At 49.1% G+C, this 17621-nt stretch overlaps 1 protein-coding gene across 2 annotated transcripts in view; it reads right to left on the bottom strand.

Moving 5' to 3' along the window:
- Positions 1–408: 408 nt before the first annotated feature.
- The window catches only part of LOC138567220 (uncharacterized), a 56728-nt gene continuing 39515 nt past the window's right edge, over positions 409–17621 (bottom strand). For both annotated transcript variants that reach the window (XM_069645203.1, XM_069645204.1), the window contains exon 4: positions 409–2937. In XM_069645203.1, coding sequence (XP_069501304.1) covers positions 1571–2937 — 1367 coding nt within the window. In that variant the 3' untranslated portion in view covers positions 409–1570. The remainder of the gene's footprint in view (positions 2938–17621) is intronic.

The following is a 17621-nucleotide window of genomic DNA, read 5'->3' on the forward strand; positions in this document are numbered from 1 at the left end:
TGCCTGGTAACGGCTGGGTGGCACGGGCATTGCGAGAAATCTGCGTGGCGAGGATCTGTGCCAGTTGGCGTTTATTTGAGAGAAGACTGTGCCAACATCGGAAAAGCGTGTAAACGTGTGCAGCAAGGCCCTGAGCCAATGTGCGGTGAGCATGCAGGGCAAACGTGCAGAAGGCCAGTAAGTGCTCTATGGCACTGCCCAGTGAGCGTGTCAAGAGTAGTTTATTCCCCTATGGCCCGCTCGTCCAGTGTGTTGAGCCCTCTGCTGAGTCCACCCTAGCCTGTGCTCCTGGAAACCCCACACATTGTCTCACATTCATATGCTTCACAGATTTCTGAAAGGCACACTGAAACCCCCTGGCTTTAACCTCCCCCCTGCCCCCTCACAGAAAGAAGAAAACAGCTCTGGTAATTTAAATTAACACTTGCTTTATTAAATATGAAACTTTGCGACCGTGTTTCGATCCCTGAACAGATAACAGATAAATCATTGCGCGCCAGTGCCCTAACACACAACACACAGGTACTGTAAGCCCCATTCACTTTTTCATTTTTTTTTTATTTTACAGGTAATTCAGTCCAAAACTGGGGGTCAGAGGCAGAGTGCAGCCAGTGTGACGGATCCTGCCGCCATATTTTTGGCTTGGATGTGGATTAAATAACAGATTCTCGACTGGTTACACAAAATCTTGACTTGGCAATTTCTCTGTCTTAAGTTAAACTGAGGTAAACGTGTGTCTGGAAGGAGCAGCATCTGAAAGAGGGGTTGGAACAGCCTGGGGGTTGGGGAAGGAACACTTTCCTGGAATCGGAATTCCCTTTGTGGGGAGGGAGCATCACGTTGTAACGCTGTGCCTGCTGCAAAGGAATTTACCTGCCAGGGCTTCTGTGCAGTGAAGGACCAACATTTCTTTGGTACATTTATACATGGTGGCGTCAGGAGCAGGGGAAATCCCACAGAAGGAACCCAGTAAAACGATTGCCCCATCGTAGGGACATGTGCCTGACTAAGGGTAGACCTCCAGGCAAGTATTGTTTCTTGTCGGGGTGGAGGGGGGCATGTGTGAAGCTAGGAACACTGTTTAGGGGCACTTGATAGATTATTGCGGGGTAGGGGTATACAACTCTCTATACGACCCCTTCTGGTCGCACCATCTCTTGGGTTCATGTCTTTGGCTAGGATTTTTCTCCTCGGGAGTGTTGGTGTCTTGGGTTACACATCGCTCTTCTTTACAAGGCTAACTGGAAGATTTTCTTTGGTTGGGTGGACAAATACTTGGGGGTGACACATCTCCCAAAAGTTACCACCTGAAAGTTTTTTTTGGGATGCAAGGATCCTCGTCTAAGGATGTTACCAGAATGAATCCACACCTCTTGGGGTACAGCAGGCCGATCATTCTGTGGGAAGTTTAGTGTTGGTGTGCACATCACACTCTAAGGGTGTCACCTGCAAATTCCCCATTTAAGGTAATCTTCTCATCTAGAAGTGCCAACTGAAAGGTCCATGCCTGAGATGTCAATTAAGTCCAGTCTGCTGGAGGAAAGTACGTCTCAAATTTTTTTTACATGCATCATCTAGATGATCCTCTCGGGTGGAAGGGGTTCATGGATCTGCACACCTTCCTCTTCAGTTCCCTAAAGGAACGTGTGCGGTGTAGCTTGCAGTTGTTACCAGGTGGGACTGCCACATCAGACGAGGTAGAGACCTGGCATGGGGCACCGCCCCGCAAGTGTTGGCTCCAGTCGCCGTTCAATCTGGTGTTGCTACTGGCATTTGGTTCACTGAGGCTTGCATTGCTGCAGAAGTGGTATCTGCCCTCCTTGGTGGGATGTGGCACTGCCTGCCCTATCACAGCACAGCAGTCAGTGGAGAAAGCCCAGAGAGCAGGACTATTGCATAGCTCAGCATTCAGTTGACTTGGGCTGTCCGGATTCCTGCTTGCAGGAATCTCCAGCACTGATGTCCACTGGTGCCTGGTGTACACTTTCCAACCATTGGTGGTCAGGCTGAGCCTTGATCCGCACCTGCATAGGGCATCCGTCCGTGGATAGGAAGTGGCCATGACACTTACGTTCATTTCTGAGGTGCAGCGGGAATTGCTGGACTTCTTGCGCAGGCTTAGTCTCCGGAAGACCTCTCTTGGACTCAGCCAGCTCCTTTCATGGACAGGAGCAGTGGTCTTCACCAGCTCTCGTGAGGTGTGTCTCCCTTTATACAGACTGTCCATCACCTGTGGCATTCGTTGTGGCACTAGAACAAGGCGGTGGGTGGGCTCTGGGCTGCCTAGCTCTGCTACTTCCTCCAAAACAGGGGCACGCTCTGCCTGCTTTTCCCGGCTCACAGGGCAATGTTCATGTCGCTGCTCCACCAGGAACCCATCAGTGCCATCTAAGGAGATAAAAGAGTCACGACTAAGTTGGGAGTCCCGGGAGCCACCTGTTCCCTCAGCAGACCTCACGTGGGAGCAGGTGGAGATGCGCCGGCGGATCTTTGAGCCGGAATGTGTCAGCTGGGCAGAGGCAATTGGGGAGCTGTAGACTGATGACATGGACAAGCTCTTCTGATGGCCAGAAAGTGATCCCAGCTCAGACCGACTCTGGGCCAGCCCACAGGCTGCTAAGCGGCAACGATGCTGCAGCACCAGCTTTGCGATGTAGCGGTCCAGCCGGCGACGCAGTTCCTCAGAGCATGGAAGGGAGGTAGCTTGCCGCTGCTCATTCGCAGCAGTCGGAGAGGCCACTGCCTTGCTTAGGTCCTCGTGCGAGGGGCTGCTGATGAAGAGTGGGCTCTGCAGGGCTACAGCATGTAATGGGCTTGGGTAGTGATAGACTTCACTGGTGTTGCAGGATACTAGGTCACATGTGTAGGATAGCGCCCGGAGCCCTGAGGCAGGGAAGTCCCCCAGCGTCTGCAGTGTAGGGATTAATTCCAAGTCACCTGTAATTGATGAGAAAAAAGCACATTAATTGAGCAACAGTCACGGATTCCTCCCTCCAGTGCAAAACAATCAGGTTCATTAATCTTTCAGAACAAACACTGGAGAAACTGCCTGCCACTGAGCATGTCCAATTTACAAGCCGATTACGGCCAGATATCCGGAATCAGCACACCCAACACGAACCTGTTTACCACATTATTGCCACACCAACGGCTTTTTGCTGAGTAATATACCACGACCTGTCAAGAAGTAAAGTACACTGAACTGACCAGTAACATGCTTTTGGAACCGTCCGGTGCTCCATTGTTTCTATAGTTTGACCGAGAACAATTACAATAAGGTTTCTAAAATGAACACAGATCAGGATTTAGCATCAGTACTATAGCCCAATGTACCATATGTATTTACATGCCCTGATGACGACCTCATAGGTTGAAACACGTGTTGGCATTTTTTCGCATTTCCTGACGGCATTTTCTGTATTTCTTGGCATTATATGCATGTACTTTGTTTTGGCATTTTTTCGCATTTCCTGACGGCATTTTCTGTATTTCTTGGCATTATATGCATGTACTTTGTTTTGGACACGAAATGTGTACCCTTGTGCACCAAGAATGTATTATTTGTTTTTGGGGCACTTTAAATCAAAATGTCCTAGTATTGACCTGAGGAATTAAAGCTGGGCTCTTTGATTCACTAATCAATTGCACCATAAATCAATTGTGTCTTTTCTTTGTGAACACTCCTCATCCACTCTGTTCAAACTTATCACACTTAGTGAGTATACTACAGGTAACAAGCGCAGCCTGTGCAGATGGTTACCCCTTACATTTAGTTTTAGTTTAGGTGATAGTGGGAGATCACCTCACCATCCACACGACAGCAGCTTTACCAATAACTGATCTGATCATCCATTTAGACTTCCAGGTGTGCGCACTCCTGAATAGGGCCTTACCCCCACAATTCCTTTGTTTTAGTTTGAGGTCTAGTTACTATGTTATAGACAATGCTGCAGAATGGCCTGTCTCCACCCCCAATCTGAGCCTTAGTACATTAGCGTTTTACACCCTTTTTCAATAAATACAAGATAAACCACCCAACATAGCATCTATTTGAAGAGTTCTTGTCCAGTATACTAAGCAAGCTCCAAACCCGCTGGCATGCTACCAACTGAGTTGCTACAAGGGGTGTGGTAGTTAGAGGTGGAGGACAACTATGCAACAGTCATTTGTAAATGCAAGCAGATATTACACAACTTGATTAGTAGTCAGGTAGCAGACTGTTAAAATGGAAACTATACTAGGGTAGGGGGAAATTTCAGTATGTTGGGTACTACATGACAAGGAAAGAGCTGGGAAGGTAGCACAATAGAGAGCTGGGGCATCCTTAGGATAGGGTAGACCAGGGAAGTTGGTGAATTGTTTAATTGGAGGGGCGTAAGTATTTCCCAAAAATATGCCAGAGCAACCGAGCACAGCAAGGGAGCCCAAACAAACCAAGGGCCGGTTCCAGGTGTTCTCCCCCAAGATTTTCTTTTTTAAATAATGGGTTAAAATTGTGCATTGTACAGCACACTTTTAGTGGAAAATTGGGTAAAAAGCCAGACAGCTTGCAATTGGTTTTGTAGGGTACCTCGTCAAAAAATTCAATATATGCAAGTCACCAACAATACACAGGAGCATTTTCTAAATGCATTTTCATTCTGCCATTGCCCAAAATACATGCCAGTATAAAACCATGTTCACGCTCGCTTTGCCCATACATCTCCATGCTGGCTGCACCAATAGATCCTATTATTCCCATAAGACAATACTCATGTTTGCTTTGCGCATAATGCCAATAATGATACTATGAATAAAATGTCCACACTGGTTTTGCCAATAAATGGCAGCATCCCCATGTAAGAACATCCTCCAGTTGGTTTTGCTATGCCACTATATGAAAACAAGTCCATACTGGCTGCACCAAAATGCCAGTCTAGCTAGGTAATAAATACTCACCATGCTTGCTTTATGTTGTGTTAATTAGCTTTTATACTGTGCAGATCACCACCGTAGAGGTCTAATGAGATGCCCAGTAAGAAATGTCATGCCACAGTAAAGAAATGGCTAAACTGGGTGTACCAAAATTCCAGTCTAGCCATCTGATAACACATATCTTCCTTGCTTTATCAGCACCATTTTTTTCTGGGCATCTATAATAGATGCCCAGTAAAAAATACTGTTGCTGGGCAACCCTCCTGCCAAAATCAGCTCCCTGGCCCAGCCAAAAAACATGTTTACACAGATTCACACAACATTCCCTCACTCATTCACGAGCAGCATTCACTCACTCATTCACTGGCTAACGCTAACCCATAAACATACACTCAACTCTGCCATTACACAAGCATGCACGCATACATGGACAAAACATAAACTTTAAATTAAATCTTACATTCTGCTCCAATCCTGTAGCGTCTCACTGCACGCATCCCTAAAAGCATTCTGGCTCCGGTACACAAATAGGAAGCTGGAAGCAGAAAGGAAAGAGCACTCCTTGGTTCCAGCTCCAGGTGCAGCTCGTGCATCACTCTTTGTTTACAATGGGCTGGCTCATGTCTCTACTACAATGGGTGAGGGTTATGCAATTGTGGGCCACCGTTTTATTTGTTCCCATGTCTATATTTTTTTTAATCAGTCTGATCCTGCCATGATGGGGTTTCTGAGGCTCCTGAATGAGGCAAGAAGAGGCTCTAGGAGAGGTCAGTTGAGGCTGCATAATGTGTGAACCGTTACTGACAACCCTTCTCGATGCACCCTGTTGGTGGCTAAGTATGGTACCATTTTTCCTTCAGTTGACAACCATTAAAGAATAATCAACACGGTACACTATTAGGAGAACAATTGAAAATCAGGGAGCTGTTTATTAATCAAAGGATGCCGTGCCATGGTGTCTAACAAGGATGCTAGATTTGTTGTACAGTTTTATCCTGCCTGAGTCTTGTGCATGTGGAAAATATATGCCAAACAATAGACATGATGTCCTTTATCTAGGTTGGCAGACCATCTGCCATGCACCCAGTGTGCAAGGGCACCACCTCGAGGGCAGGTCCATTGCAAAGCATGTCTTGTATTGGGTGCCATCTGACTTGGAAAGAGCACCAAAGTTGTACAAGGGGAAAGTTTCCCAATATGTTATGGAGGGCTCGCGGTTTCACAATGGAATCGTTTTTTTTTTTTACCATGCAGAACATCTTTCTGGGAATCCACCCGCACTTTGTTTTCCTTTTATGGGAAGCCCAGAGAACATATTGAGGAGTCCAGCTGAGGGACCACAGAAGCACATGTTTGTTTTCCATCTGGACAACCAAGAACGCGTGGCTGCCCTGAAGCCTTCAGGCCCCACTGACCTAGAGATGAATGGGTTTGGGTTGCAGCTGGCATATGTCGGGCTGCAGCTGGCATATGTCTTGGCATATGACCTCCCAAACCTGAAGCATAGGTCAGTGAACCAGAAAAAGGGATTGCCCATGGTCAGTTACATGATTTCATCACTAGAGAGGACCCCCTTACTGCAACGTCGGCACATCACGTCTAGCTTCTGGGGTGCAGTTGGGTGGTGGAGACTGTTGCTCTATCCCTACATGTAATGGACAGACTGGTTCCTCTGAGGAGCCATCCAGAAGACACAGAAAGAAAAAGCCATCCTTGCAAAAGTTTGGGTTTTAACTACACAGAAGCTAAAGAATGCAGACCAGATGAATCGCTTCAAGGAGGACCTGCTTCTTGCACCCACCCCAATGACCCTCCTGAGCTGGTCCATCCATCCTAGCTTTAACCTTACCTCAGAACCTTTATTTCTAAAGTTGCGGGCTGTTATTGTCTTTCTAAACCTCTTAAGTTTTAGTTTGGTGGCTTGCTTGACATTGGGGGTTTTCTTAATTTTCTGGACTTGAACTTGCCATTCTGGACATCCAACTTGAAGAAATAATGAACAAATGCCCATATTATAGGCGGGGAGCTGTTGCGCGGCTCACGAAATGGCTGCCGCCTGAAAGTGCTCCGGCAGAGGCTCGGGGGAATACCTGGCTTTTTGGTCTATATGGCCGTGTGGCTGTCTCCATGAGGCAGGGAAGAGATTGCTGAAGCAACCGCCACACATATTGCTGCAGCATCGAGGTGCGGGACATTGTAGGACACATGCATTGTAGGCATCATTGTGGCGGTGGGTCCCCTCCCCCCGTGGCGCCGGCCATCTTCTTCGGGTCGGGCCTGTGGCGCTCGCTGGACGGTGTGTGGAGGCCGGGTGCCTCGCTGCCCTGCTGTGCTGGTGCCTGCCTTCGACCCTGCCGCTCAGGAGGGGCCGGTGCTCGGGGGCAGGGATTTGCGGCAGCTCGGCGGTGAGCGCATTGGTGCGCGGGTGACTTCGCCTGTGTGCCGAGCTGGGGACGGACCCCGACGCTCCTTGTGGACCCGATCCTGTGGAGCTCTGGACGGCGGGGCGGGGGCGGCGACAACTCCTGCCCTTCCCAGTGCCTTATTGTGTCTGTGGTGGGCTCCTGCTGCCGGCAGTGAATCGGGGGACCTGAGGGGGGGGGTCAGTGGTTCGCTCTGGCCCCCGGGTGGCTGGGGTCCCCTCCTGGGTCATCTGTGGCGGATCCTGCATTTCTTGGCCCCCCTCCTCTCTTGGTGGCTACAAGCTGTGTGGGTGCCTTTCAGTTTTGTATGGGGGACTGACTGGATTGGGACTCCTGTGGTGCCACTGTGGGGGGGGCTTTAAATTCCCCCATCTAATACCTGGCATGATTTGTGAAGCGGTGCCTCCTTTGTTGGACGATAGGGCTCACCTCTCCTCTGCCCTGGTTTGGAGATAGGCTGCTGGACTCTGGGAGCTCAGCACTGGGCAGCTCCATTTGTAAAGCGAGGCTTGGAGAACGTGATCGGCGTGGCGCCTTGTTCCCCCCCTGGATTACTCCCTCATTGCCTGTTGGATACATCGCTGATTCTTGGTCCTGGGCGGGGGACACCCCCATGCTTCACGGGGTCTGCCCTTGAGTGGAGGTTGGTGCCTACCTTCGCTTTTGAGCGGAGTGGGTATGGTCTCCCTTGCCGAACCTTATATCAACGTGAGATTTGTAAGTCACTGAGGGCATCCTTATCCTAACTGGGCTGCCTCCTGGATGCCTGCTTCATGTGGGTTCTGTGAACTCCTGACCTGGGTCTTGTTGTCTTCCCGTTCCATTCTCCATTGGGGGTGTCTGTGGGGTGTTCTGCATTCTGAGTTTAACCAGTTGGGATATGGGGAACCAGAAAAAGCAATCCAAGATGGATCACTACACTCAAACTGACCCTCCACGGCATGCTGACGACCCTGATCCCCCTCAATTGGATATTCATACCCTCAATGAGACCCTGCTGGCGCTTAAGAGTAGCACGGACAGTCTGGGCGCAAAAATAGATGCCCTAACCTGTAAAGTAGATATCTCGGCTGTTCAGATTGATAAGCTGTGTGGCAGGATGACAGAGGCGGAACAACGGATCGGGTCCGGTGAAGACAAGATAGTGGACCTACAACGTGAGGTGGCCTCACTGCAGCAAACGGTCAAAAAGCTGGCCACTAAGAACTATGATTTAGAGCGAAGGTTGAGGAGAAATAACATCAGGATCACTGGGGTTGCAGAATCTACTCCAATAGATAACATGGAAGAGTTTGTGGAAAAACTACTCAAAGAGGTCCTGGAGAACCCGCTAGTCTCTGACATGTTCATGGTGGAGCGCGCCCACAGGTCCTTGGCAGTCAGGCCTCCTCCTGGGGCTCCCGAAAGGGCTAAAATTGCTTGCATTTTCAATTATCGAGACCGGATATATATCATTCGGGCGGCTCAGGCCAAAGGTCCGCTACGGTGGGGCTCTGCAATTATCAGACTGTTCCCTGATTTCGGTCAACAAGTACAGGAGTTGCGGAAACCATTTCAAGCGGCAAAGAACACCCTGAGAAAGAAAAACATATGGTACTCTATGCTGTATCCCGCTAAGCTCAGGGTGGAGCATGAGGGGAGGACCTTATTCTTCACATCGTCAGAGGCAGCAGAGGAATTTGCTCAGGTAATCCTGGCCCTGCGGGCGTCACACAGACACCCTGTTTGACTGGATTGGTGGGACTTGTGCCCCAATTGCATTGGTGGTCGGGTCATAGTCTTTCAGCTAACTGATCACCTATGGTCTAATTCTACTGGTACGATTAGCTACATTGAGCCAAACTGAACATGTGGTAACCGAGCCACTCGCCATTGGGAGGCACAGCAGCCATGGGCTCCCCCCATTGCCCAGCAGTGCTCTTTTTGGGATTAAGTGTTATGGTTGTTGAAGAGGGGGTGGGGGGTGGGTTATGGTAGCCGGTAGGTTGTTGTTTCTGGCGTGGGTGGGGGGTGGTTGTGATTGGTTATTTCTTGCTTGATGTTATGGGTTCTGTAGTTCCGGGTAGGGGAAAGGGGGGTCTCCAAGTTACTGAAGGTACAGGCAGTAATATAAGAATTGACACTGGTACTGGTGACACACGAGGGGTCAATCACAACGGTCTAGTTTTACAACTGGTAACGTACTCCTGTGATCAAGGTATGAAGCTGCGTCCTCCACAGTTGGTGAAGTTCAGCGTATATGGAGTATAAACATGTTAACGTGGAATATACGTGGGTTCACAAATAGTAAAAAAACTTGTTTAATCACAAATTATGCAAGGAATCATCATGTAAATGTTTAGTGTATTCAGGAGACGCACCTGGCTAGAGCTCACAATCTTCCTAATTTAGCGGGCTAGGGGGGTCCATAGGTATGGGTCCTCCTATTCATCTCATGCTCAGGGGCTAGCTATATACATACATAAAAGCCTTGAGTTTAAAATGCATAAAGTGGTTTCCGACTCAGATGGCAGATTTGTTTTGGTTGCGGGTAAAATCTCGGGGTGGCTCATCCTTTTCATTAATATTTATGGCCCCAATTATAACTGCCCAGAATTCTTTCAGACGTGCGCAGATCACCTACGTACATTTTCCCAATATGATGTGGTATGGGCAGGTGATTTCAATGTCGCTCTTACATTGGATATGGAGATCCTCATCTGCACAAACTACACTACCTCGTGCGGCTCAGAAGTGGGGATTAATAGCAAGGGATTACTACCTGGTTGACTCCTGGAGGCTGTTACACCCCTTGGACCGGGAATTTACCTTCTACTCTGGGGTCCATGGCAGCTCATCCAGGATAGACTACATCCAGTTGTCCTCGGAGTTAGCCAGATCAACCCATATCGCTCAAATCTTTCCCCTACATTGTCGGACCATTCTCCTGTTGTAGTCCAATTCAGTAAACCTCAAGTTCCTAAGAGTCAGCTTAGATGGAGATTTAGAGCACGGGCGTTGGAGGATTTTGCCTTCAGGGAAGATGTCCGTCGAGACATAGCTGAATTTTTCCTCAGGGTGGTCTGGGAAGCCTTTAAGGTCTATATCCGAAGGTGTTGTATGTCCAGGGAGGGGGGGGGTCCTGAGGTGTTTACGCAGGTCTATAGCGTCCCTTGAGAGGGAGATTAGGGATTTGGAAAGGGAACAAATTCAGGGTGATTCCCAGGACTTACAAGATCGGTTGGGGATGAGGAGGGCGGAGGTTTGTACGCTAATGGACAGCGAAGAGCGTTTTTTAGCAGCAGCTAGATACGCACAGGGGGACCGCCCCAGTATGTCCCTGTCTTGGGCGATTAAATGGGAACGGCGTCACGACACTATACTGGAGGTGGAAACTGAAAGCGGGGATTTGGTTAGGGACAATGTGGCCATTAATGAAACCTTCTGGGTATTTTATGAGAAGCTGTATTCCTCGCACCTGGAGGTGGGTCATGATAGTATCACCCAATATTTGGATAGGGTGGCGTTGGGGTGGCTGGACCCGGAACAAGGTGCACTACTGAATGCTCCCCACTCTGACCGGGAAATGCTTAGGGTGATACACTCCCTCCCAAATGGTAAGGCACTGGGCATTGATGGCATCACTGCCGAGTTGTACAAAGCGTATGCCGATTTGCTAATCTCGCCACTTCGGAGTATGTTCGAGCTTGCCAGAATCGCTGGTTCTCTCCAAGAGACTACCAGGACGGCCTTGGTCACGGTGCTCTTAAAACCTGGTAAGGATCTGCGCAAATGCTCCTCATATAGGCCTCTGTCGCTCATGAATACTGATAAGATCCTAGCCAAAATTCTGACAGATGGGCTTCTTCCCCATATGCCTGCCCTGGTTTTGCCGTATCAGGTTGGGTTTATCCCGGGGCGGTCCACACAAAATAATTTGAGGAGGCTATTCTCATCGATGCACAATATTAACAATGACATCCCTATGGCCGTCGCGGCCCTCGATGCAGAGAAGGCCTTCGACTCGATCGAGTGGCCTTTCCTGTTCGAGGTGCTCCGCAGGGCTGGTCTGGGTAACACCTTTCTTCAGTGGATTCACCTGTTGTATACAGCCCCTCGGGCAGTGGTTTATACGAATCAAACGCAATCGGCAGCAATATTTCCTACTCGTGGAACCCAGCAGGGTTGCCCCCTCTCACCCATCCTCTTTGCTTTGGCTCTTGAGCCTGTGGCCTGTGCTCTGCGCGAGTTCCACTTGCATAGGGGTATTAGCATATATTCGTGCACGTCTATTGTGTCGTTATATGCGGACGACATGTTGATATATATGAAGCACCCAAGGGATAACTTGGACTCAATAATGAGGGAGATCGTGGAGTTTGGGGCCCTATCTGGTTTACGGATCAACTGGTCCAAGTCAGAAATACTTCCTCTTACGGCTATGGTATCACGGGAGGATATAGGAGATGAGTTTGCCTGGTGTCCCCAGGGGATCCGGTATTTAGGGGCCTTGGTTTCCACTTCTCCCATTAAGTTGCACGAGGATAACTATTTGTGGACACTGGAAAATATGGGACATAAGGCGGACACTTGGATGCGCTTCCCGATCTCTCAGGCGGCCAGAATTGCGCTCATCAAGATGGTGATTCTACCCAAATTTCTATACATCTTTACTAATGTGCCGATCTGGCCTCCCTCGAGATTCTGGAGGCGTATCAGGAGCTTGCTGAACAGATTGATATGGGCCGGGGGTCACCCTAGGATCTCATTAGATATACTGTGTCGCCCGTATACCCAGGGTGGGTTTGACGTTCCCGACCTTCCCCTTTATCATACGGTGGCCCAGGCCCAGTATGCGGTTTGGTGGTGGGCTCCTTCCCTGGATCTCCCTCATACACGGTTGGAGAAGGTTATAACATACCCGGACAGTTTGACTGGGTTATTGGAAGGAGTGCTATCGCCAGGTCCCAGGTTGGAGGTGCAGCCGATAATATCCACGCTTAAAGCGCTAGACAACCTGGCTGACAGGCTGGGCCTAGATTGCTGGTATTCCCCGGACATGGCTATTTACTTTGTACGGGGCATCCCACATACACAGGAGTAGCCTTCTGTAGACAGTTCAGGACCCTAGGTGTTCAGACTTTGGGTGACCTTGTGGTGGAGGGTAGATTTGTCACCTGGGAAGTACTAAAGGAGAGGGTTGTTTGGACTCCTGTAACGATGTTTCTCTACTACAGGCTCAGGGAGACACTGTGTTCTATCTGGCCTACCTTCCCGGTAGCCCCGCCAATTTCCCCGGTATTGTCTTATATAACTTCTACGCAGTGCAAGAGTAAAGTGGTCTCTACGCTGTATAGAATTGTACGGGCTAACACCCCCCTCCCTGGGCACCAGTATAGAAGTAGATGGGAGGAGAGTCTGGGATTTTCACTGTCGGAGGCTCAATGGGGTGTAGTGTGCACGCAAACTAAGCAAATCGCTATGAATCGTAGGCTACGTCTGATTCACTTTAAGTTTATTCATCAAGCGTACTACTCTCCAGCCCGCCTAAGTGCGTTCTACCCAGATTGGTCCCCCAGCTGCAAGCAGTGTGGTAGGTCACCGGTAGATTTTCTCCATGTGGCATGGGTTTGCCCCCAGTTACAAGCCTTTTGGTCTAGGATCCAGCAGACCACGGCTACTATTCTTGACATTCCAATACTAGATTCTCCAGCTGTGTGGCTGCTGGCTCTGGTGGAGTCGGGTTCTAGGAGTGAGAGGCAGCTCTTAGGCATGGCCACGATTTTTGCAAGATCGTTAATTGCCAGGGCCTGGGGGTCTTCAAGAGCTCCGACTTTCGCAGAATGGATTTCCTCCATGTCTAGGTTCGAGAGACAAGAATCGCTGTATATACAAACATTGCCGCCGAACAGCAGACCCACGGACTATTGGACTCTGTTTAGACGTTACCAATTGGAGCTGGAAAGGCCCTCAGATTCTTAGGTCTATGACCAACTGCTTGCCCTGTTTGCCCCCACAGACCCCCATCGTCGTGGAGCGGGCAGGAGCCCCCCACCACCGTCCTGGACCTCAACAAAGACGACTCGACTGGGCCGAAACCCTCGGATCTCACGGCGGCGTTGATCCTCTCACAGGATCTAAAGCAGTTCCCAGCTGCCCCTGCATTTGGCCAATCTGCCCCCCCTGGGCACCCTACCTCAACAAAGGAGTCCCCGCAGCCTCTACAACCCCCAGGTCCGCTCGCGCCGACTTTTTCAAAAACAAAATGTCGGGCGCGATGCGGCCCGAAAGCGAGGCTGGGCGCCCCACGTTGCTAAGCAATGTTGCGTAGGCTGCATTTAAGCCTAAACATCCGCCGGCAGGCGGAAGCCGGCGGCCACCTAAGGCCAACATAAGGCTGCTTGCCCTGTTTGCCCCTGTTCGCTCCGGAAGCATACTGATGGACCCCTGATTTTCATCATAAAGGTTGCGCTGCACAATCGCCTCACTAGGGGAACTTTTTTTTATGCTCTGTACGTGGGTGATCGACAGTATACTGGACCGTAAACTACGTGAGTACAATCACTGGTTGTTCATTTGCTACGCTATGCAAGTTGCAGCAGTGCCTTTCCTGCTACCCTGACAGATTTCGAATCTAGCTGACAACATATCTGGCATTTGAGTTCACTTAGCTTTTTATCTGAGTTCCTATGGTGTCCTTGCATGAGCTGCCTACTTTCCCAAGCACCCCCGTTTGAAACTGACCTCACAATCTCGCTAGTACGCCACCACTCGTGGGCATGCGAACTGCATTTCTGTTATCGTGACACTTCAAATTAAACTGTTCATCCAAATGCATTACGTGCTGTGCCCCATGGTCTGGCTCAGACACCCATTTGTCCTATGCTGTGCCCTATAATTGCTACGTGACCCATGCTGAGCCCTGTGTTGTGCCCTATGGTCGCCATTAGACCACATTTAACCTATGCTGAGCCCTGTGTTGTGCCCTATGGTCGCCATTAGACCACATTTAACCTATGTTGAGCCCTGCGTTGTGCCCTGTGGTCCCCACTAGACCTCACCTGACCCATGCTGAGCCCTGTGTTGTGCCCTATGGTCGCCATTAGACCACATTTAACCTATGCTGAGCCCCGCGTTGTGCCCTGTGGTCCCCACTAGACCTCACCTGACCCATGCTGAGCCCTGTGTTGTGCCCTATGGTCGCCATTAGACCACATTTAACCTACGCTGAACCCTGTGTTGTGCCCTATGGTCGCCATTAGACCACATTTAACCTATGCTTAGCACTGTGTTGCGCCCTATGGTCGCCATTAGACAGCACTCTCCTGCCATTGGAACTGGAAGGATGCCACACCTAGCATTAGCCTTCTGTATTATGGCTACAGTCACACAATCGATCCTCAGCAGTCACGACCACATTATTCAGTCACCAATACCTACTTCAAACTTAAGCCAACTCACTACTAATGCTATGCAACCCAAGTTCTCCACATTCTGCAAGGCCCAAGAAACAATACTTTATGCCTCCCTACCTTGTACCACGTCCAATAGAAACAACAGACTCCGCGCAAGACTAGCCAAATTACATGAACCACTGAGAAGAGCCCTTCCGGCCTCCAACCTCAAAACCAATTACAAACCTAGCTCACGAATGCCTAGCCAGTCCAAATGGCCTACTCAAACATCTACCTTGAATGTGAACACCCTCCAGCTTAATAACCTCCATCCTAAAGTTTGCACCACCATAGACAAACCCATCAGAGCTAACAAAACTCCCGAGGACCCCCCTCTCAAGGGAGAGCTCCTTAATGCTAGATCACTAGTCGCTCACGCTACGGATATTGCCGACTTAATCACGGAAGCGAACCTGGATTTTCTCGCAATCACGGAAACGTGGCTCCATAATGCAGCAGGACCTACCCTCATGTTAGCTGTCCCTGACGACTACACCATTATCAGACAAGACCGTGATAATACACGAGGAGGCGGCATCGCTATCATCTCTAAAACGGCTCTTGGTCTCAGACTAGCCCCCACCCAGCCTCTACAGTCATGCGAAACCCTCACTGCCAAAATGCAGATAAACGAGTCACAATCTATTACCATACACCTTATATACAGACCACCCGGCCCTCTTGGTACCTTCGAGGAAGACTTGCATAATATAATTATGAACAACTTGAAACCCTCCACCCAACTACTTATATTAGGCGATTTCAATTTAGGATTCAACGACCAAACAGACAAAAATGCCACAGAAATAGCTAATACGATCAAAGCACTAGGCCTTACTCAAAAAGTCTCTACACCCACCCACCTTAAAGGGAGAATATTGGACTGGGTAGCGGACCTTAACTGCTCTGCCACTATCACATACATCCTGCCTTTAGCATGGACAGACCATTCTCTGATCTCATTTCTCTTATCCACTGTCAGACCCACTCCACTGGCCCGACCACGAGCGCCACCATGCCCAACCTGAAGTAATAAAAGTATTACGGTAGAAAAAATCATCCCCGCCATACTGCCTACTCTCAACGCACTGTCTGATAATCTCGACCCCAGCAACCTAGTTCAGGAATTTAACAATATTATGCTTACCACTTTGGATAAAATTGCTCCTATCAAACTCAGACCGAGCAAACCCATAGCCCACCTAAACAAGTGGTTCACCCCACAACTCAAAGACCTTCGCACCTTAAAGAACAAAAGTGAAACAAACTGGAGACTATGCCCCTCTAGTGAGAATAAAGCCAAATTAACTGCACTTTCCTCACTTTACAAAAAGGAAATCTGCCAAGCAAAACGCGACTCATACGACCAACGCATTGCTAGCTCAAACTCGAGCATGAAAGAACTCTTCTGCATACTCAAAGAACTAGAGTCCCCTATTGCTACCCCGGACGTCTGCACCAAGGACAAATCCTGGTGCACAGACATACAACAAGCCTTAGCGCATAAAATCGATACACTTCAGAATAAAATTCAACTAAAAAAGAAGGCTCTAAACCTACAGCAATCGCCTAACACTATCCTGCCCAATGAGCCACCACCGGCACATTATGCCACATTCCACTTCTCTAAAATGTCCATCCTAGAGGTAGAAAAAATTATCCTATCGTTAAAGCCCTCAAACTGTAAAGGGGATATCTGCCCTGCACAGCTAATAAAAGACGCTGCTAGAGAACTCTCCCCATTTATAACCAAACTGATAAATGCCTCTTTTGCTACAGGTACTATACCTGCCAACCTCAAGCAATCCTGGGTGCTACCACTCCTCAAGAAACAGACACTTGATCCCCTCATTCCTACAAACTACCGACCTATTACTACGGTCCCATTTCTACTAAAAATACTGGATAAAGCCGCCTACATTCAAATTCAGAAGCATTTAGAATTGCACAAACTCCTGGGCAACAGACAATCAGGCTTCCGTCCACTGCACGGAACTGAGACTGCCTTAATTGACCTTAAGTCCCAGATAGACGAGCTGAGAGACAAAGGAAGGACAGTACTCCTGCTCCTACTCGACCTCTCCGCTGCATTCGACCTGGTCAACCACAAGGTCCTATGTCGGCACCTTGACTCTGCAGCTCACCTCTCCACGGACGCTATCAAGTGGATCGAGTCCTTCTTGAGTGAGAGGACCATGAGTCTTCTCCTCCTCAGCATCTGCCGAGCCCGACACCCATCCTATGCGGCGTTCCGCAAGGATCCTGCGTCTCGCCCACCCTCTACAACATCTTCACTAAGCCATTGTTCGACGATCTGGACCAGCTGGGTGTCACCTACACTAACTATGCAGATGATACTCAGATTCTCCTACCACTTTCTGGGGATTACGGTACGGACACGGGCCTAGTGAACAAAGTTTACCTTATCATCCAAGCATGGATGGCCACACACGGCCTATGCTTGAACGATGATAAGACTGAACTAATAATACTGGGTTCGCAGGCCAATATTAAAAAACTAGGTCAAGAATACTCATCTTTCAATATTGACGGCAACACCATTAAAGTCTCCAAGGAAGTAAAAACCTTGGGATTCTACTTGGACTCACACTATCCTTTGACAAACAGGTGAAATCCCTTACCTCGTCTACGGCTTACACATGCAAACTTCTTAGAGCTGGTAAACCGTTCCTCTCTTGACTATAGCTGTCTGATCCCGGCTAGAGCTCTTATACTCTCTAGAATCGACTATTGCAATGCCCTCTACATTGGGGCTAACAAATCCACCACTAATAAGCTCCAAACGCTACAGAATAATGCCTTAAGAGCAGCCCTTGGCATAAATAAGAAA

This window comes from Ambystoma mexicanum, chromosome 2p, assembly GCF_040938575.1.
Source record: "Ambystoma mexicanum isolate Mex_15411 chromosome 2p, UKY_AmexF1_1, whole genome shotgun sequence".
In the NCBI taxonomy this organism is placed as follows: domain Eukaryota; kingdom Metazoa; phylum Chordata; class Amphibia; order Caudata; family Ambystomatidae; genus Ambystoma; species Ambystoma mexicanum.